The 27,143-nt window shown below is 36.2% G+C and overlaps 1 protein-coding gene across 1 annotated transcript in view; it reads left to right on the top strand.

The window, feature by feature from the left end:
* Tmc (Transmembrane channel-like) overlaps window positions 1–27,143 on the top strand; it is a 135,233-nt gene that overhangs the window by 38,174 nt on the left and 69,916 nt on the right. Inside the window, exons 2-3 of the mRNA XM_067757311.1 lie at window positions 22,882–23,042; window positions 24,424–24,485. Coding sequence (XP_067613412.1) covers window positions 22,882–23,042; window positions 24,424–24,485 — 223 coding nt within the window. The remainder of the gene's footprint in view (window positions 1–22,881; window positions 23,043–24,423; window positions 24,486–27,143) is intronic.

Here is a 27,143-nt window from a genome sequence, read left to right as displayed (position 1 = left end):
CGGTAGATATAGCCCTTTAACATAAGCTTGCATGTGGAAAAGGGTACTTCTAAGCGATCCTTGTCGGGAATAATCTGCTTGGTCCTCCCTCGCAAGTTCATCTGAAATCAAGTCTCCCTCAATTCCTTTGTGTCCGAACACCCATCTCTTGAAGAGAACGGCGACAGTTTAGTGTTACTTCAGAATTTGATGAGTAAGAGTTAAGAGATTCCATTGTAGGTTCGTTCTCACCAAAAATATTCTTGCTGATAGTGCGTTTTCCTATCCAAATCATAAATTCCATGATAGCAGATACTTTTGTCTGGAAGACACTACACGAGTTAGGTAGTGCCAAAGACAATTGGACGTCTCGGCCTTTTGAAAATGCCCCTCCTCCAAACCTACAATTAAGCTAAGATTCATCTTCGGACCTCGCCACTACACCAGACTTCAGACTGCTTCCCTACTAAGCACAGGGAAAAAACGAAAGACGAGCGATAATTTAATGAACTTCAAGTGGGTTGGCAAACAACGCTATATAAAAATGACTTTGTAAGTACAATAAAAGACAATATGGGGCTTCTATATAAATAAATAAATAAATGTAAGTTGCGATAACTTCCGAAGAGATTTTAGGCCAACCTTCTCTTCCAATTTGCGTGGTACTCCTTTTAATTTTGCCTACAAATTGGCGGGACGGAACCTACTTGTTTTATGCCGTCTCCGAACGACATCTGCAAGGCAGATGAGTTTTCACTGAGAAGCTTTTCATGGCAGAAATACACTCGGAGTGCTTTCCAAACACTGCCGAAGGGCGACCTCGCTTAGAAAAATGTTCTTCTAATTGAAAGAATTTGATGCTAAAATTTTGTTGTTGCTTTGCCTGGGGCGTGAATCTTCGGTGTGGTAGGCGGAGCACGCTACCATAGACCACAGGTGGCCAGCAGAATTTCGAAATCGCTACAGCCATCTTCACCCGATTCAATTGTACCGATACGGGCTAACAGATCCGCTTGACATTGGCCGGGGATATTACTATGACCCCGGACCCATATAATCGTAATCAAAAAATAGTTCAATGCAATCGCAAGTGACGTCAGGCACTCCCAGAGCACGCTCGATCACACTATGGTTGCAGTAAAGGCCTTGATAACAGATCGGCTATCAGAGTAGATGTAAAATTCCCTTACCGTAGTAGCACTGCATAGCATTTCATCCACCGCACCCTTAATCGCAGTAACTTCCACTTAGAAAATACTGCAGTGTTCAGCTAACTTAAACTTGTATCTTATATTTGGATCTTGATAAAAGATCACTCACCAACCTTTCCGTCCAACGTCGACCCATCCGTGAAGAAGTTAACTAGTTACCTGCCCCAGATGAGTCCCTATCTCCGTACTTTTCTCGGCGGAATGACTGTTGTGATCATGTTGCATATGGAGCAGTTATCGGCAGACAATCTTTTCGAGGGATAATGTCGAACCTGGTTAGAAGGCTAGACTTGCCGAAGACAGAAAGCCCATAGCCCGTATCACGAAGCCTGACCAATGACCGGGCCGCGGTCGCCTTTCTAATCTAATATCAGCTCGATGTATGTTCAACATGACATTTAATGCCAAGTTAGGTGTTGTTCTAAGAGCACCGTTGATACCAACCAGCGCCGTCCGTAGAATAGGCATCGAATGAATTTAAATTTAAAACATAAAAATATTTAGCTTTACATTTTCATGATTGAAATTCTCACCGCCCTTCCTCAAACTGAAAATAAAATATAACAAGATTATTATAGCAGATTGTGCATGAATTAATCATTTCCCAACAACTCTCAACATATCATAATATTCTGCAATTTTATTTATTTCCATAACGCACCGACGTCAAACAAAAATCCTACATTCATCTCAAATAAAAAAGCATAAAATTCAGTAAATTCACCACCACAGATAATCGTTATTTGGCAAATTTCAATATTTAGCCTCAAGCCCTTTGTTTGCTTTGTCTTCTTGTAATGCGTTTATTATACTCGTTTAACAATTACCCGAGGCTAAAAGAACACTTTGGGCAAAAACGGATATTACAGTCCATTGAATTTCAATTGAAATAAATCTCCATGTATGTTGTACACGAGATAGGATATCCTTACAAAAAAATGTATTTTCCCTCCCATTTACATAATAATAAATTTGTATAATAAATCGTTTGAAAAATGAGTGCCAACAATGAGTAGTCAACAAGGACGAACATTCTTAATCCGATAAGCAGTTCAAGTACTTATCAACATTTTATGCTGGTACCAATATTCGACATTTCACACATGAATGCTTTATTTAAGAATGGAATTTGAAAATTCGTTAAACAAAATTTAAATTCATACAAAGCCTGCATCATTTTAAAAAAGTAATCCTTCTTAAAGTCTACTTTTTCATTGTACGCAACAAGCACCATAGGAAAATTCATCCTCAACGATACACCATTTACCAACGGGTTGAGGTAGATCAAATTCGTGCCGACCCCCAACTTGATAACTTTTTCTAATGAGCTCTAGCGTATAAAGATCCACAAAGTCAGTTTGTTTTTAACACGCTTTTTTAGCTTGGCCTGTATGTAACGGAATCTTTGAGCTTAATTTTCACCAGTTTCTAGAAGTCTGATTAATTTCAAACTTTGCATACGTATCAGGGATCGATGACAATGCATTAATGTGATGGTGCGGTGACATAAGGTCAACGGCCATAAGGTCAATGGCCTTATTACCACTTTGAATGGCCATAAGTTTGATTTGAACTTTGCACACGTGTCAAGGCTCGATGACAATGCATTAATGTGATGGTGTGATGACATAAGGTCAACGGCCATAAGGTCAATTGGCCTTATTACCACTTTGAATGGCCATAAGTTTGATTGAAACTTTGCACACGTATCAGGGCTCGATGACAATGCATTAATGTGATGGTGTGGTGACATAAGGTCAACGTCCATAAGGTCAATTGGCCTTATAACCACTTTGAATGGCCATAAGTTTGAATGAAACTTTGCACAGGTATCAAGGCTCGATGACAATGCAATAACGTGATGGTGGGGTGACATAAGGTTAACGGACATAAGGTCAATTGGCCTTATTACCACTTTGAATGGCCATAAGTTTGATTGAAACTTTGCACACGTATCAAGGCTGAATGACAATGCAATAATGTAATGGTGGGATGACAAAGGTTAACGGACATAAGGTCAATTGACCACCGAAATGGCCATAGATTTGAAACCTTGCACATAATGCGAAAAACGCACTACTACCTTGAGGCGCGCGCCCGGATATACCACCCCAATCAGCGTGACGGCGGCCCTATAGAGGTTTACCGACCTGGCGTTGTCACAGGCAATTAGCTTGACATTGCCCTGGAACCACCCTGCATCGGTGTAATATGGCAGTGGACCAGGGTTGTCTTTCTTAATCTTAACCGCCACCGTAGCGGGCGTGGCCTCGATCCTGGCGGCTTGGATCCTGCCATCTTCGCTGCTCTCATCTATAATGCCAATGATCTGCAGACCCTTGGCAATTTCGGCGAAAGGCCGCGTCCAGCCCCCTGCTTCTTGGCCCTTTTCGGTGCCGTGCGGTTGGATTCATCCATGGACCGCTGGCGTTTCGAGGTTTCATCACTCTCGACTAAAACTTTTAAAATTACCTGAACTAAAAAATTAAAAATAAATAATAGTTTAAAAAACATGAAAAAACACGCTTTTATAGCAAACCGAACTAAAAAATAGAAAATAATTTTCAATTAAAAAGAGTTTATATAACAGTAGTAGAAGGTCAAACAATCGTTTATAGTTAATCACCTCAAAATAAAATTATAATAAAATTTTAGTTATTAACTGAGTAATTTAATTCACAGTAAAAAGTGTGGGGTGCTTGATATTGAATGTTACAATCATTCTATTGGCAACTATCTGAGAGGAAAGTTATGAAATGTAGTCAAATGCACCCCATGCTTTTTACTGTGAATTAAACTATTCTTTTAATAACTTAAATTTTATTATAATTTTATTTTGCGGTGATTAACTATAAATGATTGTTTGACCTTCTACTACTGTTATATAAACTCTTTTTAATTGAAAATTATTTTCTATATTTTAGTTCGGTTAGCTATAAAAGCGTGTTTTTTTATTTTTTTAAACTATTATTTATTTTCCTTATCAAAGACCTTAGTCTTTATACTCAAACCATTACCTTAGGGCCGTCAAGATGCGCATCGTGGTTGACATAGAAAAATTTTCATTCATGGACCTACTTCCTGTAAAGACTGTAACCTTACTTTACAGCAACGCAGTAGAAATAGACCAGCAGTGCAACAGACAACGAATATCAGGTGACCAAAAACTTACAATGGCAATTCACTGATGTTTAAAGTAGCTATTGTATTACGCTGCCGTGTCTGAACGAACGGTACATACACACGACGAACTTGCTGTTAGAACAGCAGAGCTCACAGCTGGACATATCAGCATTCACTGAGATAAGCATTACAAGACAAATGCCTATCGATCGACTAAGTGATAAAGGCCTTGCGGAAGAGTGAAACAACAATCTCAGTAGGCCTTCCTTTAAAGCCGCCATTCCCCTTTTATCGTAATTTATTCGAAGAAATGCGCGAGCGCTTTTTGCCGACAATTTATAGTGCATTCTTCAGTAGACAAGGCCAGACTTCGTGCAAAAAGACGGGCAAATAAACACTAAAACGACGTACCCATTACCATCACCCCCACAGAGGTTGAAGAAGATATACACAAGGCCAAGCCCTCTAAATCAATAGGCCAACACGGAATAAACTGCCTAACGCTGAAGTCCTTTGTAATTCCCAAACAATGGAAAATTGAAAGGATAATTCCACTACTAAAGCCTGGAAAACCAGCTAAGTGCGGCGGGTCATATCGTCCGATATCACTCTTTTCGCCAGTATGGAAGACATTTGAAATCGTCTTGCTCCCTCATTTCGCCGCGATATAAGATAAATTACGGACTAATTCTGGAAAACACCACTCAGAGAATGGTGCTCGCGGCACTTAACCTGTCAAAAGGTTTTGACACAGTCAATCACGTCACGCTACCCCAAGACATAGAAAAATGATCGACCGCAAATTATGTGAATGGTCTGCAAGCGTCGGCTCTTTTTAGGAACGAAATCTCAAAGCTTAGGCAAATAAAACAGGGGGTATCACAGGGTGGTGTCCTATCCCCGCTTCTGTTTTAGTTTTATAAATCAAAACTTTCTTCCGCACCTGAAAGAATTACAATCGTTTCCTATGCCGACGACTGCACCATTATGGCAACGGGATCTTCCCGGTCTTTTTAGTTTCATCACCTAACGTAACCTGGCATTACCACCAACAAAAGCCACGGACACTTTGTGTACGACTTTGAAGGAACAGATGATGAAAATATTTGACGTTCACGTCGATAGTAGCGCTACCGGCTATCAGTCACCCAAAAATCTTTGAGGTAATCTTCGATAACGGCCACCGTGGTGTGATTGTAGCGTGCTCCGCCTACCACACCGTATGCCCTGGTTTCACGCCCCGGGAAAAGCAACATCAAAATTTTAGAAATAAGGTTATTCAATTAGAAGAAAATTTTTCTAAGCGGGGTAGCCGCTCGGCAGTGTTTGGCAAGCGCTCCGGGTGTATTTCTGCCATGAAAAGCTCTCAGTGAAAACTCATCTGCCTTGGAGATGCCGTTCGGAGTCGGCATAAAACATGTAGGTCCCGTCCGGCCAATTTGTAAGGAAAATCAAGAGGAGCACGATGCAAATTGGAATACGGGCACCAGTTTGGTCGCTTGACCTTAAAAACACATACTTGAATAGCCTTACAGGCCTGTCGAAATGCTGCAATCAGAACTACAACGAGAGGTTTCCTTATGATCCCCGAACACCACCTACATAGTGAGGCCAAAGAGCTCAACATTGAAGATTATAACGAAGTTCTTTGCTAAACTGCCAAAACCAGGACATCCTCGCAGGTACATACTTAATCTAGCCCTACATCCACGGAGGTCAGAGGAACATTTCCATAAGCACAATGACGAAATCCGGCACCTGCCAACAAAGTTATTTGATCCAGACAAGCATAAGGAAGCCCTAAGCAAAATCCACACAGAATCGGTAAACGCTTTTGCCAGGATGCGCCCGGTGAACCGTGTTACACTATCCTACTCTTGCAGAAAAAGAAAGCATATTAGCAAGGCAGACTCAAGTCACCCTGGCCCAACTTCTTTGTGGATCCTGTAACTGGTTAAACTCTAACTTATCCAGAATCAATCCCGACATAAGTAATGTATGTCCTGCATGCGATGTGTCCCCACATGACACCAAACACCTTGTCAATTGTAATGTGGATCATACGCCTCTACCACCAATCTCCTAACTGTCCTTGTTTAAATTGCCAGTTTCGTTGGACTCCCATTAGAGGACTTTCCTGCCAATTTGTGAGTATTCGTGCCCATTGACTGGCGCGAAGCACTGTTAACACAACAACCACGAGTACATCTGTTTTTCTTTTAGAATAGTTGACCCGACTGTTTTTTTAAGTACTATGTTAAATATAGGTATAATCCTTAAGAACAGTTTATTTACCAACTCAAAATCAAAAGAGTGAAAGACATTACAAATGAGTCATTGGCACGTGCGACCTCAGTTCAAATACTTGAGCTCACACTCATACACTGCAAGCTTTTATTAATTTTCTTCATGCCTTTTATAATTATGTTTTTAATTAAATAAATGAAGCCGCCTAAACCACAAACATTTGTTTTCACTTTTACGTGTTTCAAATTCCTTAGAATTATTAGTCGCGTTTTTAAGCTGTCTGTGGCAAAGAGGCTTGCTTTTCATATTCCAAATAAATTGCTAGTCTCATATACCACATTTATGTATTATAAACCTCAGCTACATAGCACTGAAACCAAAAAAAGGCGCTAGTTCTGAGGAGTTGCCGAAATATATGAGCAATAGGGTCTGTCTTTATGTGTTAAGCATTGATGGTATATAGCGAAAGTTCGTTGGCAGCCAGCCTTTACCAGAAGCAGTTTAACACCACAAAACCTCACTCACGACGCCAGCGACGCCAATACGAATTAAGATAGTGGGTTTGTGGTCTTTTTTCATCAACCCTTGCGTGTTTGATTTTCATTAACATGCTGCTACCAATGACTAGCGTAATAAACTCCGTTAGTTGCCTCTACAGATATTCATATTGTTATTGCTATCCGAAGCGACTTGGGAAGTCCAGATGTGTGGAATGAAAAGATATTTGAAAATGTATCTATACCAAAGGCATTTACCGCATGTTGTGTGTTCGATGAGCTGCTCTTTAAAATATGTGTAAGGTGCACACTCATGACGGCATGCGAGCTTATCTGAAAACGTATTCGCATCATTTCATACATCTACATAGATACGGAATGACCCAATATGAGTTCGCTTGGATAACAAGAAAAATACCAAAAAATATTTTTTTTATCTTAGACGTTCAATGGGTTATGTTCTCCTTTTCAAAGGAACATTGAGAGCAACGGGAAAGCATTGAAACTTACAAAGAGAGTGCGCTGGTTGATACGAGGACATCAATATGCATCTTCCACTCACACCAATCAAAATTAATATAAATAGCAGATTCCAAGAGATAGCCGTCTCCCGCTATTACTCCTCACACAACTGCAAGATAACCACGCAAACTTAGCCGACTTACGATAGTAGGTGAACAAAAGATCTGCTAAATAGGTTCAGAAAAGAAATATTTAGGACCACTGCAAAGATTACGGGACAGCGGTCGTTTTGGCCTGATGAGGAGGGAAAGAAAAAGTCACTCACCAGATAAACAAATAACTTTGATTTACTTGTCTCCTTAGTCTGTTACTTAATTACTTACTTATTTGTGGCTTAACCGTTTAGTCGATTACTGTCGTTCCACAAACGCGTTAGTTGCTTCAGCGCAGGCGCCATTTGGTAACACCAAGGCAATTTAAATCGTTTTCCATCTGGCCCTTCCATTTTGGACGAAATATAATCTTTATTAGCGTAACATGAGCTAGCTACCTTAGCAGCTGTGTTTTAATTCGCTGCACTATATGATGTCTACATAAAGCTGGTACAGCTCATCATAAGAACTTTACTCTAGAATACTCCTAGAGGCGCCTCATCTAATGTTGTCATGGTCTTTATTTCAGCAGCATATAGCAGGACGTCTTAAGTTCAATAGTTTCCGCTGTAGTTTGAGTGAAATTTTAGTATATTATTTCGTAGGCTACCGAATTTGAGCAATAGCCTGTAGACTAAAGCACTCCATACCATAGCTGGCATGATAAAGCACTTACGTTTTATTTTGAATAACTTGGAAAAATGTCCGATCTTTTCCTGAATCATTTTAAAACTATCTCCGTATAGTTCTCGATTGTTTTTAAATAACTTCGGAATTCTTTGGAGATAATTTGTGGCTATCTCCTGAACAATTCAATATAATTTTTGAAACAGTTTCGATATTGTTGGCGTCCTTTAAACGATCAAATCGAACCTGTTCTTGTTATAGCGATAAAGATACTCCTCAAAGGTTTTGTAGAGTTTTATCGATGTTGATAGTCCTTTGCCCGATATAGATCCTGTCGATCCGGTAACAACCACTATTGCGGGACAAGCCCCGATCTCGGAAACGTTTTTGTATGACCACATTGAACTTTCTAGATATTCCCTAGCCCCACCCTCAAGTTCTGTTGAACTTAGGGTCACCAAAGCCTCGGCTGCTAATGAAGCAGGATTCGCCATGGGTAGGTGAGGTTGACAATTGGGTTGTAGAAGCTATATAATGCGCTTGCAACCCCTTTAAAGGCTTTCACTACACAACCCCTTGAACCATTTGGGTATTTTAGTCGCCTCTTACGACAGGTATATTCTAAGCCCTCTTACCCGCTGGGGTATCGAATTGGGTATATTTGGGGATGGTTTCTAGATTATTTACAGGAACGTTGTGGCAGTACATTCGGACCATTATGGCATAATTTTGGCTGTTTCGGGACTATTTTCTGGATAAATTTGTTTATTGCGAATTATTGTTGAAAATATAAGAAATACGACTGCATATAAATGGAATTTAATTTTTCAATTTAAGCAAATTTTATGTTTTTTGCTACGCGAGGATGGAGCTGCGGGTAAAGGCTACATAAAGAACTAAAATTCCATCAACTTTAAAACACCACCGAGGAAATGGTAGGGCAGGCGTGTTGATCTTCCAGATTAATGCTACATCTATAAGGAAATACATTGCTACCATATCCACAACCAGCAGAAAGGGTAAAATCCAGAAAGTTTCCAACATTGGCCAAGAGACTGATCTAATTTATAACATTAATCATGGTTCTTAATAGGGTATAGTAGACGAAAACCCTTCTGGTAGTTCTATAGACATGTTGAGTCTTTTTGATGGAAAAAGTTGACTTCAAATATTGTGCAACAATCAGCAAATAGGCGAACTTTTATTAAACTCATCGCAAATCCATTACAAGCATGTCATATAATACTCATACGCCATGGTATACGCAATCATTCCAACGCATTTTCAACTCTTACACAACCCGACGAACTTGGCACTCATACATGCAAACATAAAAAAAATTGGATGTTTCGTACAAATTTTGTTGTTTTAATACACAACCAACCGCAATTCAAATCGACTAGAGACGGCTCAACATTCATCAGATTCATACACAAAATGATAACGGTCTTACCATTAATATCAAAGAAAAGCAACACCAATCCCATTCCATTAAATTGGCATTGAAGTGTCATAGCTTTGAATAAGAGTTAACTTTGCTGCAGACAGCGCTGTCGACGTCGCCCTAAATGGCTTTTGCGATACTACAGCTCATTCGTCTTCTTTCTTGCCTTTAAATGAATAAAAATATTATTTGTATGATTGTATGTATGCAATTTCTTCGTTTATGATTTTGTTTTTGTTGTTGTTGTTGTTATTATTATTATTATTGTGTTCACTTCGTAACTGTCTAAGCATGTAAGTTGATTATCCTTTATCTGGGCGCGTATACATTTTTTTATTTTCCTTATTTGAATACTTATAATAAACACCTTAATCAACTCACACACACACACACACACACTACACACTCAACAACATTCCAATTGTGCGAGTTTTGCGACTTTTGTAAAATTGTCAGAATCAGAATTTGCATATGTAGTGGTGTGTTGTATAAAGAAGGTAGCAAATTTGATTGGCGGTTGTTGACTCGCGCTGTCCTCTTTGGGTGTGTGTGTGTGTGGTATTTTAGCTGAGATAGTTAAATTCATATTCATTTACATTTGTTTTTGTTATTAGACAAATTTAATTCAATGTTGTTGGTTTGATTGTAACTAGAAAAAAAAAATTTATCAGAAAAAGCAAATTTGAATCGCAGCTCTGCCCTGTTTGCTTACGTCGATTGGCATGTTATGGTGTGCCCACCGATCTGTTGTGGAATATTCTTTGTATAAGCTTGAATTTGGTATTCAGTCTGCGCAGTCAAGTGTTAGCGACCACTTCAAATCGTATTCGAACTGAAAAGCAATCGGAAACGGAAATTGAATTTATAGACATTGGTGATTTTATAACTCTTTTTTTTACTACACATACGTACATACATATATGTTATACATAAGGCTAACGTGAACAAATTTTTTACATTTTTAAATTGCTAAAATAAAAATTGAAAAAAGAAAATAACAAATTGAAAAATCAAAGAGAAATTATGAACATACAAATTTAAAGTGATTAATAAAGTATTAAGAAATTTTAACTTTAAGTGATGAAATGGAACTGAAAATTTTAAACTTGACAATTCGAAAACTAATAAATGGAAATTATTCGACGAAATATTAATTCAAGTATTTTTTAAGGCTTACATAATTATGCAATTAATTGAAAGTTGAAATAAACTGAAAATAAAGCAGACGAATTTAAAGTAAGGTAATCTACAAACATAAAAATTCCAATTTATTGTCATATACTTGCAAAAGGATTGAGGCCAATATTCTTTGCTAATCTGCGCAGTGCCATTTTTTAATTTTGCTGACAAAATTACGGGCTATTCCTGTTTTATTTCGACTTTGAACAAAATCTGTAAAGACGATGAAATTTTACTAAATGCTTTTTATTGCAGAAGCACTCGGAGTGCTTGCGAACCGCTGCCGAGAAGCGACCCCGCTTAGAAAAATTTGTTCTTATACAATAACTTTTTTGAAAATATATTGATGATGCCTTTCCTAGGAATTGAACACAGCACGTGTAGGCGAGCATAATATTTTACAACAAAAAGGTTCACTGCTAGGGATCAAGTCCCAAAAATCTCACGATTATTGGACTTCAGTCATGGGATTGTTGAAAACATCGTTTTAATATCCATTTAAATAATTTAAAACTTGTTCCACAAATATTCCAAAATATGAAAATAAGCAAAGCAAGCACTGGGTGACAAAAAATATAATAAAACGGTGGCAAGTTTTTTTGTTATTTTATTTATTATAAGGTTTTTTTCTGCTATATTAACGACGAAAATCCAAATAATTTTTATAACTAAAACAAAACACCACTATACTTTTTCGAAGGTTTCGACGTGATGAACTTGAGTCTGAGTCAAAACAGTTCCAGCATTACAAGGTTTGCAGATATCCGACCCTAAAAGCTCAAAAACCTCAAAAAATATAATAAAGATAACTTTTCTCCGGACAGACCTACTCATACTCTGCGAAATACAGCTTTAAGAAACTCTATATTTGCTTATGATAGTTCGTCGTCAACGTGTTGCAATTCGTTAAGGAGTTGCAATTTTCGTCAAAACCCATTAAGAAATCTATACAGGCTAGGTTTCGCGACAATCCCGGGGGATCCCGGTATTGATTTTTCAGAATCCGAAAATACCGGGAGGCAGTAAATCCAAAAATGTTCATCACTTATTTATAATAATGCCGTTTCCTTTTAACTCACATTCAAAAGTTAGCGCTGGAAGAGATCTCAACACTTTTAGAAAAAACAAGTAAGGAAGGCTAAGTTCGGGTGTAACCGAACATTGCATACTCAGCTGAGAGCTTTGGAGACAAAATAAGGGGAAATCACCATGTAGCAAAATGAATCTAGGGTAACCCTGGAATGTGTTTGTATGACATGGGTATCAAATGGAAGGTATTAGAGAGTATTTTTTGAAATGGAGTGGGCCAAAGTTCTATGGGTGGTCGCCTTTTCGAGATATCGCCAAAAAACTGAACCAGGGGTGACTCCAGAATGTGTTTGTACGATATGGGTATCAAATTAAAAGTATAATTAAGGTTTTAAAAGGGCCACTCCGTTAGTTGTATATGTGAAGGCGTTTTCGAGATATCGAACGAAATGTGGATCAGGGTGACCCAGATCATCATCTGTCGTGTATCGCTAATTTATTTATATATGTAATACCACGAACAGTTATCCTTCCAAGATTCCAAGGGCTTTTGATTTCGCCCTGCAGAACTTTTTTATTTTCTTCTACTTAATATGGTAGATGTCACACCCATTTTACAAAGTTTTTCTAAAGTTACATTCTGCGTCAAAAAACCAATCCAATTACCATGTTTCATCTCTTTTTTCATATTTGGTACAGAATTATGGCATTTTTTCATTTTTCGTAATTTTCGATATCGAAAAAGTGGGCGTGGTCATAGTCGGATTTCGGCTATTTTTTATAGCAAGATAAAGTCAGTTCAAATAAGTACATGAACTAAGTTTAGTAAAGATATATCGATTTTTGCTCAAGTTATCATGTTAACGGCCGAGCGGAAGGACAGACGATCAACTTTGTATAAAACTGGGCGTGGCTTCAACCGATTTCGCCCATTTTCACAGAAAACAAGTATCGTCATAGAAGATATTCCCTTACCAAATTTCACAAGGATTGGTAAACTTTTGTTCGACTTATGGCATTAAAAGTATTCTGGACAAATTAAATGAAAAAGGGCGGAGCCACGCCTATTTTGTAATTTTCTTTTATTTTTGTATTTTGTTGCACCATATCATTACTGGAGTTGAAGTTTGACATAATTTACTTATATACTGTAAAGATATTAAATTTTTGGTTAAAATTTGACTTTAAAAAAAAATTTTTTAAAAAGTGGGCGTGTTCTTTATCCGATTTTGCTAATTTCTATTTAGCACATATGTAGTGATAGTAGTAATGTTCGCGCCAAATTTCGTCATAATATCTTCAACGACTGCCAAATTACAGCTTGCAAAACTTTTCAACTACCTTCTCTTAAAAGTGGGCGGTGCCACTCCCATTGTCCAAAATTTTACTAATGCGTCATAAGGTCAACCTACCTCTCAAGTTTCATCGCCTTATCCGTCTTTGGTAATGAATTATCGCATTTTTTTTGGTTTTTCGAATTTTTCGATATCGAAAGTGGGCATGGTTATAGTCCGATATCGTTCGATTTAAATAGCGATCTGAGATGAGTGCCCAAGAACCTACATACCAAATTTCATTAAGATACCTCAAAATTTACTCAAGTTATCGTGTTAACGGACAGACGGACGGACGGACGGACATGGCTCAATAAAATTTTTTTTCGATACTAATGATTTTGATATATGGAAGTCTATATCTATCTCGATTCCTTTATACCTGTACAACCAACCGTTATCCAATCAAAGTTAATATACTCTAAAGCACGCTGACTATAAAAAAAAAAAACAAGTAAGAAAGTTTAAGTTCAGGTGAAACCGAACATTATATACACAGCTGTGTAGTTGAAACAATGTTGTTGTTTATGATTTCGGTAATTTTCAAAGCAAACAGTTGTCGCTGTGAAAAAATGTGTATGCAAAATTTCATTCGGATTGGGAGATTATTGTTCGCCTTATCGCATTAAAAGTAATTTGGAACGAGTAGCAAAAAAAGGGGTGGGTTCTTAGCTCAACTATATCACTACTGAGGTAGAGTATCAGCCCAATGTAGTTAAATATCACAGAGTTATTGGAAAATTTGTTAAGGTTAGACCTTTAGGAAAAGTAGGCGTCGTCTTTAACTGAAATCGGTTACCTTTACTTAGTCTAGATAATTTGGCAAGGCTAGTGTCTCTGCCAAATTTCAATGTCATATCTTTAACAGCTTTTGATTAACGGTTTGTTAAACTTCCAAATTTTCTTCTTCTAAATGTGGATGGTACGACGCTCATATTCCAAAATTTGTTGGAATATATGTTTTGCTTCATAGAACTAATCTAACTACCAAATTTCATTAGCTTAGTGGTATTCGTTTTTGAATTATTTCATTTTTTCCATTTTTCTAAATTTGAAATTCGTTTTGAATACCAATCTATTTTGGGTCCAAATAAGCCCGCATACCCAATTTGGTGAAGATATCTCAATATTTGCTCAAGTTATCGAGTTAATAGATGGACAGACGGATAGACAGACAGACGGAAATTTTTTTTTGATGCTGATGACTCATCAAAACCCTATCAAAAAACAGGACCTATGTTATAATATAAAAAAATTAAGCACTGCCTTTATATAAATGGACAAAGATCTGCGAAAAATGTCTCCTTACATAAAGACATATTCTTGCTTAACTTTGATTTTGACATTTTTTTTTTCTCGTACGTTGTGGCAGCGCACTGCCCTCAAGTGGCCCGATGAAACCAGGCTAATCCTGTTTTTTTGTTTTTTTTTAATTCATACATACTTTTTTTTTTTTTTTTTTTTTTGTATCCTAATTTTTTTGTTACCGAGTCTTTGAGAGGCAGTGGCTTCTTAAGTGCCGAGATCTAAAACCGCTCAGCTACAGAGAAACTCATCAGCTGAGAAATATAGATTCACAAAATACAATACACTAAAAGTATAAATATAATTTTTTAATTTTTTTATGGCAAAGAGCGAGTCCGAAACATCAAATGCAAGGTAATTAGTAACGATTGCTTCGAAAAGCTAAGGGATAGCGGAGAGCTTTGCTATTCCGCGATAGTTTTCAATAGACGACTTGCTTCCTTTTTTATGGAGTGGGATAAGAAGAGATTCCTTCCAAGCTGTCGGGAAAATGCCATTTTTTAAAGAGAGGTTAAACAGATCAGTAAGGTGCTGGTAAATGTATTCTGCACATTTTTTAAGAAAACATGTTGGGATCAAATCAGGACCGTATTTGAAGGATTCTTTTAGGGTCTTTAGATGTAGTAGAACATCTTCAGGCAGCAAATGTGGGGCATATATTGAGTTACTAGAATGGAGCTCATACGGATAATTTGTAGGTGATGAATCAACCACAGCAGAGTAATTAGAGTGAAAGAATTGAGCGAAGAAGTTTGCAATCTCTTGATCGTCGCTGGAAATGCTATTTCTAAACTTCATGGCAGAAGGAAATCCGTTAGTTCTGCGTTTAGAATTTACGAAATCATAAAAAGGCTTCGGGTGGCAAATAATGTTTCTTTTAATTTTACATATGTAAGCTTTATAACACTTTTTATTAAGTTCAAAATACTTATAACGGAAAATAGCGTACTGTGCATAATGAGAATGTAAACCGGTTCTCTTATATAATTTGAATAAACGTGATTTCTTCTTTTTTAAAGCTTTTAAATCTTTAGTAAACCAGGCTTGCACTGGTTCAATGTACGAGCATTTGCTTTTGGGCACATGTTTTTCAAATAAAGTATAAATGGTTTTATTAAAATGTAAAACGTTTTCCTCTACGTCCTCTTTATATCGAGGCCACGTTATATCAGAAAGTTCTTTATTTAAATTGTTGAAATTAGTTTTGGAATAATTAGAGCATCTGGTAGAGACACGTGTTTTGTTAGTGCAGCCGATTTCGTTGCTTATGATTTCGTAAGTTATCTCAAGAGAAGGATGGTAAACGTCTTCTGGCAAAACAAGAGGTTCACACCGATTTATAGAAAATTTAGATATGTCGTCAACAAATGCTAAGTCTAAGAATTTTCTGTACTTATTCGGAAAGAAGTTGATCTGATTAAGGTAAAGATCAGTAATTCTATCCAAAAAGTCATTGTTAGAAATTGCAAAAATATTTATGAGAATTAAAAATATAAAGGTGGAGCGCAATTGATTGACTAATAATATCTTCTTTCCTACCAACTTTCCAATAAAAGTAATATGCGCTCCCCTTTTATATTTTTACTTCTCATATATATTTTTTTAATTTCTATGTCAAAATTTAAAAACCAAAGTTTAGCAAGAATATGTCTTTATATAAGGAGACATTTTTCACTGATTTTTGTCCATTTATATAAAGGAAGTGCTTAAATTTTTTTTATTTTATTTTCATTTGTTATTAATACAATTTAGATTAAATTTTTAGAAAAGATTTTGTCAGCACTTCTTAAGGATGAAATTCACTTTTATGTGGTTTTTATACATAAATACGTTTTGGATAACCCTTTAACGTGATATCTCTGTAACTTAAAAAGGCATATCGCCAATATTCAATAGAAAAGGCTTACGCAACGCCAACCTAGGCCTTCCATATCTTTTCTAAAAGCTTTGTGTTGTCTTTCGATAGTGATATCTCGAGAACGGTTAAAGATATAGTGATAAAACTTGGTACACATCTTTGCTGTCCAAAAGAGAATTTTCCAATATAAAATTTAAAAAAAGCGTCAAAATCTGTTTATAACCACATTCAAAATCTTATATTACTATGTCGCCCATGCGTATTTGTTATTTTTTAACCAGAACCTACGATTTCCCGAACATATTCGAGAAGAGATTTCTTGCGAGTCTCGCTTTCTCGCGAGATTCTCGAATCTCGATTTACTCGTAAGGCTCGCAAGATTTTGGAGTCTCGAATTACTCGTCAGGCTCGCTAGCTTCTCGACATTCAACTTAATCGATTCATTGGCTGTTTTATATAGAGCTTACGATTTCTTCTGCAAAACCAGAAGTAAAAACCCCGAAATGTGCAGAATATTGCCAATGCAGCGACTGAATTGTAAGTCGAGAAGATCGCGAGTATTACGAGTAATTCGAGATTCGAGAATCTCGCGAGAAGGTGAGACTCGCAAGAAATCTCTTCTCGAACATGTTCGAGACATCGTAGGTTCTGGTTAAAAAATAACAAATACGCATGGGCGACATAGTAATGTAAGATTTTGAATGTGGTTATAAACAGATTTTGACGCTTTTTTTTAATTTTATATTTAAAAATTCTCTTTTTGACAGCAAAGAGAGATATTCGAGAATTTTTACGAGAAGCCGTAATCTTGGTGTTTCGTTGAAAGATAAAATATTGCAAACGAACTTTATGCATAATAAATATGTTTTGAGTTAAATGTCATAGGAAGCAATATAATCAACAAAAAAGTCACAATAAAAAAAACCAATTGTATAAATACTGTCCATAAAGCGATTAAGTAAAAATGTCGAGAAGCTCGCGAGATTTACGAGTACTTCGAGACACGAGAATCTCGCGAGAAGTTGAGTTCTCGATTTCTCGGGTCTCGAAAATCTCGCTTGTGTTCGAGAAGAAATCGTAAGCTCTATTTTTAAACAGCGTTTACTTGTACACAAGAATGTTGTAACTTTGATGGAATAACGGTTTTGCGTAATGGGGTAAAGCAATCGAGATCATAAATTGTTGATCGAACCATGTACGTTCGTCGTTAACATGATAGCTTTTGTAAACATTTAGACATCTTTACGAAATTTGATATAATTATTCGTGCCCATAATAAATCGGAATTAAAAATCCGTGAAATCGAGCGATAGCCACGCCCACTTTTTCGATAATGAAAATTTCGAAAAATATAATAAATTTATTGATTCAAGGTTCGATTTGAGCTCAAGGCCAGAACAATAATTTTTTTCTAATGATAATAATTCTTATTTTTTTAATTTTTCTAAATTTGAAAAACTGTCTTTTGTTTTTGGAATAGTAAGTAGAAAATTTTTTTCTCGTTGATAAAAAGGAATAGAAGTAGCAAATTTGCCAGTCAAACAAACCACCGCTGTATAGCTAAATGCATAAAGCGTACTGATGATGAAGGCTTAGCACCCTTCGAAATGGATCTATCTGCGCAGCTATGGCAGGTTGTCTGAAAAATTTTCTACTTACTATTCCAAAAACAAAATACAATTTTTCAAATTTAGAAAAATTTTAAAAATAACAATAATTATCATTAGAAAAAAATTATTGTTCTGGCCTTGAGCTCGAATCGAACCTTGAATCATTTATCAATAGGCCGATAAAAACAAAAACAATTATAATAAATTTCATTACCAATTACCGATAAAATTATCAAACTTAACGGTGAGTTGATTTAATGGAAAATGGACGTGGCACCGCCCTGAACTAGAAGCAGACATTTTAAAAGTTGCTCAAGCTGTAGATCACAAGCCGTTTAAGATATCATGTTTAAATTTGGCTTTCAGGTAGTCCTTTCCATTATATGAGCACTTTTAAAATAAACAAAAAGACTTTGCGACTACGGTATATATCTAACAGTTTCTTGTAAAAATGGATGAAACCGGTCGCCTTTTATACCCAGCCGTGCGTCTGTATTTCACGATAAAGTGACCAAAAATTTTATTATCCTTACCAAATCTAGTACATAGGCTTCTAAACCCAAAATATGTTTACATTGAAAATAGTTGAAATCAGATAATCAGTACGCTTACTTTTTCGATATCGAAATTTTCGAAAACTGGTAGAGTGATGAAACTTGGCGAGTGGAATAACTTTATGACGCAATGTGAAAATTTAATGAATTGTTGGAAAATGAGCCTCGAACATTAAATTGGAGATAAACAAGTAAGGAATGTTAAGTTCGGGTGTAACCGAACATTACATACTCAGTTGAGAGCTATGGTGACAACATAAGGGAAAATAACCATGTAGGAAAATTAACCGAGGGTAACCCTGGAATGTGTTTGTATGATATGTGTATCAAATCTAAGCTGTTAATGAGTATTTTAAAAGGGCGTAGGTCTTAGTTCTATAGGTGGACGCCTTGTTGAGATATCGCCATAAAGGTGGACCAGGGGTGACTCTAGAATTTGTTTATATGATATGGCTATCAAATGAAAGGTGTTAATGAGTACTTTAAAAGGGAGTGGGCCTTAGTTCTATAGGTGGAAGCCTTGTTGAGATATCGCCATAAAGGTGGACCAGGGGAGACTCTAGAATTTGTTTGTACGATATGGGTATCAAATGAAAGGTGTCAATGAGTATTTTAAACGGGCGTGGGCCTTATTTCTATAGGTGGACGCCTTTTCGAGATATCGCCATAAAGGTGGACCAGGGGCTACTCTAGAATTTGGTTGTACGATATGGGTATCAAATGAAAGGTGTCAATGAGTATTTTAAAAGAGCGTGGGCCTTAGTTCTATAGGTGGGAACCTTGTTGAGATATCGCCATAAAGGTGGACCAGGGGCGACTCTAGAATTTGTTTGTACGATATGGGTATCAAATGAAAAGTGTTAATGAATATTTTAAAAGGCAGTGGGCCTTAGTTCTATAGGTGGACGCCTTTTCGAGATATCGCCATAAAGGTGGACCAGGGGTGACTCTAGAATGTGTTTGTACGATATGGGTATCAAATGAAAGGTGTTAGTGAGTATTTTAAAAGGGAGTGGGCCTTAGTTCTATAGGTGGTCGCCTTGTTGAGATATCGCCATAAAGGTGGACCAGGGGCGACTCTAGAATTTGTTTGTACGATATGGGTAACAAATGAAAGGTGTTAATGGGTATTTTAAAAGGGCATGGGCCTTAGTTCTATAGGTGGACGCCTTTTCGAGATATTGCCATAAAGGTGAACCAGGGGTGACTCTAGAATTTGTTTGTACAATATGTGTATCAAACGAAAGGTGTTAATGAATACTTTAAAAGGGAATGGTGGTAGTTGTATATGTGAAGACGTTTTCGAGATATTGACCAAAATGTGGACCAGGGTGACCCAGAACATCATCTGTCGTGTACCGCTAATTTATTTATATATGTAATACCACGAACAGTATTTCTGCTAAGATTGCAAGGGCTTTTGATTTCGCCCTGCAGACCTTTTTCATTTTCTTCCACTTAATATGGTAGGTGTTTTGCAAAGTTTTTTTCTAAAGTTATATTTTGCGTCATTATATCAATCAAATTACCATGTTTAATCCCTTTTTTCGTATTTGGTATAGAAATATGGCATTTTTTTTATTTTTCTTAACTTTCGACATCGAAAAAGTGGGCGTGGTCATATTCGGATTTCGGCCATTTTTTACACCAATACAAAGTGAGTTCAGATAAGTAAAGATAACGGAGCCACGCCCATTTTGAAAATTTATTTTATTTTTGTATTTTATTGCACAATATCATTACTGGAGTCGCATGTTGACATAATTTACTTATATACTGTAAAGATATAGGATTTTTTGGTAAAATTTTACTTTAAAAATAAAAATTTTTTAAAGTGGGCGTGGTCGTACTCCGATTTTGCTAATTTTTATTAAGCATAGATATAGTAATAGGAGTAACGTTTCTGCCAAATTTCATCATGATATCTTCAACGACTGCCAAATTACAGCTTGCAAAACTTTTAAATTACCTTCTTTTAAAAGTGGGCGGTGCCACGCCGGTTGTCCAAAATTTTACTGATTTTCTATTCTGCGTCATAAGGTCAACCCACCTACCAAGTTTCATCGCCTTCTCTGTCTTTGGAAATGAATTATCGCATTTTTTCTGTTTTTCAAAATTTTCGATATCGAAAAAGTGGGCGTGGTTATATTCCGATATCGTTCATTTTAAATAGCGATCTGAGATGAGTGCCCAGGAACCTACATACCAAATTTCATCAAGATACCTCGAAATTTACTCAAGTTATTGTGTTAACGGACAGACGGACGGACGGACGGACGGACGGACATGGCTCAATAAAATTTTTTTTCGATACTAATGATTTTGATATATGGAAGTCTATATCTATCTCGATTCCTTTATACCTGTACAACCAACCGTTATCCAATCAAAGTTAATATACTCTGTGAGCCCTGCTCAACTGAGTATAAAATTCAAAAGCCCTTGATATCAAAAGGGCCTACGGAGACGAGTCGGTCCGTCATCACACCTTACTCGTAAAAAAACGTAATATGCTTGTGTGTTAAACACAGTAAATTGAGAACCTCATACGACTCATACGTTTTTAGTACTAGTACAATATCATCACCTAATTACGACTATCGTACAACAATATCTTCAGTTTTTCTCATTTACGATAGTAATTTTTAAGGCCCAAACACATTCGACTTTTGCGTCGTTCTTACGCTGCGTCAACATCTGACTTTGAACACGCTTGTTGTTGTTGTTGTAGCTGTGCTTCGCTCCATCCAATAGGCATGACCGATCACAAATTTTCATCAATATCCTTTAACGGGGGTCCAAGGAAACTTGCAGTTTCAACAGGGGTTAAACATAGTGAGAGGAGTATTAGGGACGTTGGTACAACATTGCAATGGAACCATCTCAGGTTGATGTCACGGAACCATCTCTTGTTGGGGTCACATTGCAAGCAGGACATACATTTGGTATGTCGGGGTTGACTTTGGATAGGTAAGAGTTTAACCTGTTAAAATACTCAGATGAAAGTTGAGATAGAGTGACGCGCGTTTCCCTGAGAGGGTGCGTTCCTCTTATGCTAGTTCCGGATATTTTTCTTTAAGTACTGGATTCGCCGGGCAATTCCTGTCATAGACGTCGGACCCCTGTTTATGAATATCGCTGAGGATCTGCTAGTGTTTTAGTTTGATACGACTGTGTTCGCAGGTGCCGTACTTCCTCATAATGCTTACAGAGATGACCTCTTAAGCTCCTGGTAGGTGTGGCCTCTTCAATCAGATGTCTATTGGGATGCCCAGGTTTCGGGGTATTTAACAGAAACTGTTTTTCAGCATTTCATTTCTATCCCTACTGGGGAGTACTCGTGCCTCATTTTGTAGATGCTGTTGTAAGTGGTAGTGACCGTTTATTTGTCTTTACCCCAAGTGATGCCGGCAAGAAATATGAGGATTTACTACCGCTCTGGATTTTAGATACAATTCTGATTGCATTCTCGGCAAAAAGTAGATCCTAATCGAATTGGGTGTGACCAATATTTTTGGATGTAGGATAGCCGGTAGCGTAATTCCATCGACTTGGATGTCTAATATGGTCACCAACTCATACGGCTGGACTAAGAGTCTGTTTCCCTGACCTACTCTTATGCTAATGACGGAAAGAGCGGTAGAAAAAGATGTGGACAGGAGCTGCTGCTCGGTAGTGACGGAAAGAGGGGTAGAAAAAGACAGAGACGTGTCCTGTTCTCCCTCAATTCAAGCGTAGTCAACCATAACTTACCCCCAGAGTGACGACGTTTTCCCCATCGACGCAAAAGACGAATGGGTTCGGGCCTTTAGTTTGATATGTTTTTCTGTGAGATCGTGGGGTTATTTTAAAACTTATTTTTAAGTAATATGGTTAAGTATCTTCAAAAGTCGGTATTGGTGTGGTGATGGTGCTTCGAGTGCTTCCTCAAGTGCGCCTAAAGGATCTTTGCTTGATAGTTCCAAATTTGTTTGTAATAACAAGATTTTACAGTTATAATATCAAACATTTGTATTGAAGTAAAGTTGAGATCATTTCAAATAGAGCCGTTGGTTCGCTTGGCATATTTATTCACTCCCAAAGTTATAAGAGAGCATAAATTATAAAAGATCGTTGCTGTTAGGGAAATTGTTCGGTGGTGCATTTTAAACTTTTCCAAAAGATCTAATAATCTTCCGAAAGAAGTTTAACATTTACAAATCAAAATTAATGCATTGTTGTGGGTTTATCCGTTTATATCTTATTATTTAAAAAGAGTTTGTTTTTTAAGGATATCACATCTCCAACTGGCGGCACTAACTCGCCCCATCAGCTATCTGTTACCTGGGCCACACCGCCTTACGATATCAGCGAAACCGAAAGGAGACAAATATCAACACATCAATACGTTGATACAGGAGATGGAAACATTTTTAATGGCAGACTAAGGGGGTGAGTACAAATTTTTTGAAAGAGCGACGACGATAGTTTATGTTTATAAGACCACAGCCTTTACTAGGATTTTCGCGTGTTGTGTAAAGAAGTTTTCAAAGAAATTTTCGTAAAATTTTATTGTGCGCCGCTTTCGTAGATAGTGTATCAGAACTAATTGCTTCCGATTAAAATAGAACCCACAGCGTTTGAGAACAAGACGGGGAAATTACTCCTTTTTTCTTCCCCCCTTCTTCTGTCATTCTTTATTTGAATGAGTGATTGTATCACGTTTTTTGTATCCCCCATATCCGACATGTTTCAGTGTCTTAGATCTCACGCTATCAAGGGTAGAGGATGCGCCGTATTTAGAAAACAGAAAGTTATCTGACAAATCTTCCCTCTTAGACGAGAAATGGATTTGGTGGACCAACTAGAACTAGATAAAATAGTGGAGTTCAAGCACACTTAAATAACATCCAGTAACAAATCCATCTAGAATAATGTGCTTTAGAAAGATATTTCCACCCTGGCGGAACGGGAAATTCCAAAGGCTTAGAACAGCATTAAGTAAAAGATTTAAGTAGTGTGGCAACCATAGAAGGAGAAGCACAAAAACTTCAAAAGAGCTGTAAGCATTAATAATCCAGAAAGAGACTAAGAAAGAGAAAGAGCTAGACGAAGATAGAGATATAGGGATATATGGAAAAGAGGAGGGAGAAGGAGAGGGAGCTAGATAGAAAAACAGGGATAGAAAAAGTGCTGAGATAGAAAGGACGAAGAGAGAGGAGTGAATAAAAGGATAAAGAAAATGGGGAGAGAAGGATGGAGAATTAGAAACAAAAACTTATTTAAAAGTTTTGCAGCTAGACAAATGCAGAACAACGTCTGTCGGATATGCTAGTATTTCTATGTACATAGGTTTTGATAAAATGACTACAGTAGTAACAGTATTAAACTGTTATTTATTCTGAAAATATGTTTCGCCATTTTCTTACATAGATCTAAAGCTCTTATAAAAGCAGTATTATGAAAACGAACATTGGACCCCCACCACCCATCTCACTTAAAAGTACGCTGATACTAAAATGTTTACCAACTTTTAACCTTAAATTTTCAATTCAAAATTGATACGTTTTAAAGTAATTTGTGTATATGTAACTACATACATATGTTTACTTATTTAATTTATATAGATGGATGTCTGGTATGACTTTTTGACCTTTTTCACCCAAATGAAGTTTGAATATGTGAATAACAAATTTTTACTTGCCGATTGTCATGTCAACGCTACAATATTTTATCTCAAACCATTTTTCTAAATTTATTTCTTTTCAAAACCAACCCGGATGCATGTAAACACGCACAAAACATTTTTGGCCGACAAACGGAAATCGCATAGATTTAGCTCACAAGAAGAAAAACCATACGATTTGTCTGGCAGTTTATCAATTGATGGTTTCGGTAAGTTGTTGAAATTTAATCGAGCTTAAATTTTATATGTTTTATACTACATACCCATTAGGCTCACAAACGAGAAAGGAGAAGTAAAGACGTGAAAGTAAAATTTATCGGAATAACATAAAAACTTGAGCACAATTGTAGAGATGAAAATTTTCATCGATATTCAGACAGTAACATTCATTTTTTATACCCAGCTGCACTTGTATACAGGGTATTATAACTTTGATTGGATAACGGTTGGTTGCACGCGTATAAAGCAATCGAGATAGATACAGACTTCCATATATCAAAATCATCAGTATCGAAAAAAAATTTGATTGAACCATATCGGCCGGTCCGTCCGTCCGTCTGTCCGTTAACACGATAACTTGAGTAAATATCTTCACCAAATTTGGTACACGAGCTTATCTGGACCCAGAATAGATTGGTATGGAAAATGAGCGAAATCGGATGATAACCACGCCCACTTTTTATATATATAAAATTTTAGAAAACTCAAAAAACCTAATTATTTAGTAAATAATACACCTAGAATGTTAAAATTTGACATGTGGATTGATATTGAGACTTTTGATAAAAATTTGGAAAAAAATGTTTAAAATGGGCGTGGCACCACCCACTTGTGATAAAATAAATTTTACAAATATTATTAATCATAAATCACAAATCGTTAAACCTATCGTAACAAAATTCGGCAAATAGGTTGCCTTTACTATAAGGAATGTTTTGAAGAAAAATTAAAGAAATCGGTTATGGACCACGCCCACTTTTATATAAAAGTTTTATAAAAGGATCCTCGGCGAATAAATTAAGATATATCTTTACAAAAAAAGAGCTTTATATCAATGGTATTTCATTTCCCAAGTGGATTTATAACAATAAACAGGAAGAGCTTCAAATTTTAAAAAATGGGCGTCGCACCGCCCCTTTTATGACTAAGCAATTTTCTATGTTCCGGGAGCCATAAGTCGAAGAAAAATTAGTTCACAATAGAACCATATGTATGTATATGGGGTATTCCATCCCATTTCGACCAATTTTGAACCCGACCCCTTTAAAATTGGCTGAAAGTTTTTGTTCTTTTTCTAGCTTACGAAAGACGTTTTTCAGAATTTTTTCAAATTTTTTCATCCAACTCAAAAAAAGTTATGAATTTAAAAAAAACACCGTTTTTGTTTTCAAAATGCTATAACTTTTTCAAAAATTGACCGTTTGGGATCTTTGTTATTTTTAAATTTATTTTTAATTGTACTTTTCGGAAAAAATAAAAAAAAATTTTTAAAGTTTTTTTTTCAAAAATTTCAGTTTTTCGAGATTTTTCGAATTTCACCATTTTTTTTCTCATAAAAACTTCAATCAATTCTGCAATCATCCCCACTAATCCCGGAGTGGACCGAGTTTTTTTATATTTTTTTTTATTTAATTGAAAAAAAATTTCAAAAATAAAATTTTTTTTATCAATTTTTTTTATATATCAAAAAAATATAAGAAAATGATTTTTAAGTATTCTTTTCTTTATATATTATGATAATCTACGATTAAAATAACCAGGATTAATGACTGATACAGTAAATATGTAAGTTTTCTAAAAATAAGGTAACATGTATAAAGAAAAGAATACTTAAAAATCATTTTCTTACATTTTTTGTTATATAAATGAAATTGATAAAAAAAAATTTCAAAAATAAAAATTTTTTTTCAATTAATTTTTTCAATTAAATAAAAAAAAATATAAAAAAAAATCGGCCCACTCCGGGATTAGTGGGGATGATTGCAGAATTGATTGAAAAAAAAATGGCGAAATTCGAAAAATCTCGAAAAACTGAAAAATTTGAAAAAAAAAACTATAAAAATTTTTTTGTATTTTTTCCGAAAAGTACATTTAAAAATAAATTTAAAAAAACAAACATCCCAAACGGTCAATTTTTGAAAAAGTTATAGCATTTTGAAAACAAAAACTGTGTTTTTTTAAAAATTCATAACTTTTTTTGAGTTGGATGAAAAAATTTGAAAAAATTCTGAAAAACGTCTTTCGTAAGCTAGAAAAAGAAGAAAAACTTTCAGCCAATTCTAAGGGGGTAGGGTTCAAAATTGGTCGAAATGGGATGGAATACCCCATATGTATTATTGCGCAGCCTTGTAACACATTAAGCACACACAACAAACAACAACAGCATTTCAAGTGTAAAGCTGGGTATGTAAAAGGGTGGGTCAATTTGTATGGACGAAAGTTAACCGATATCATGTCATCGATTTCTCGATAGGATTTTGGGTTCAGAAAAAATATCCACCACGCATACCCAAAAAATAATAATTTTCGAACCTGCGAAATTTCATTTTTTTGACTTTTTTCGACTTAATGTTTAAGGTTTTTTTCATGACCTACTAAAAAAATGTTGATATGATATGCTAAAGAAATTCTAATTCCTGAAGCTGAAGAAATCGAATTTCTTTGTGTTCATACCAAACTCTTATCTATGCATTTGTACATTACTATTAGCTACGTTCCTCCGCAATCTGACCTACAGTTATACAACAAACACGCTTCGATTATAATGTCTGTGACTTCTTTGGCTACTTCTTCTGACTTGATTATAGCTCTTGGTGATTTTATCTACCATGTGTAACGTAGAATGTGATTGATGGTTGCTTGGTTCC

Source organism: Eurosta solidaginis, chromosome 5, assembly GCF_040869045.1.
Source record: "Eurosta solidaginis isolate ZX-2024a chromosome 5, ASM4086904v1, whole genome shotgun sequence".
Classification (NCBI taxonomy): Eukaryota; Metazoa; Arthropoda; class Insecta; order Diptera; family Tephritidae; genus Eurosta; species Eurosta solidaginis.
This window is presented reverse-complemented; position numbering and strand designations above follow the sequence as displayed.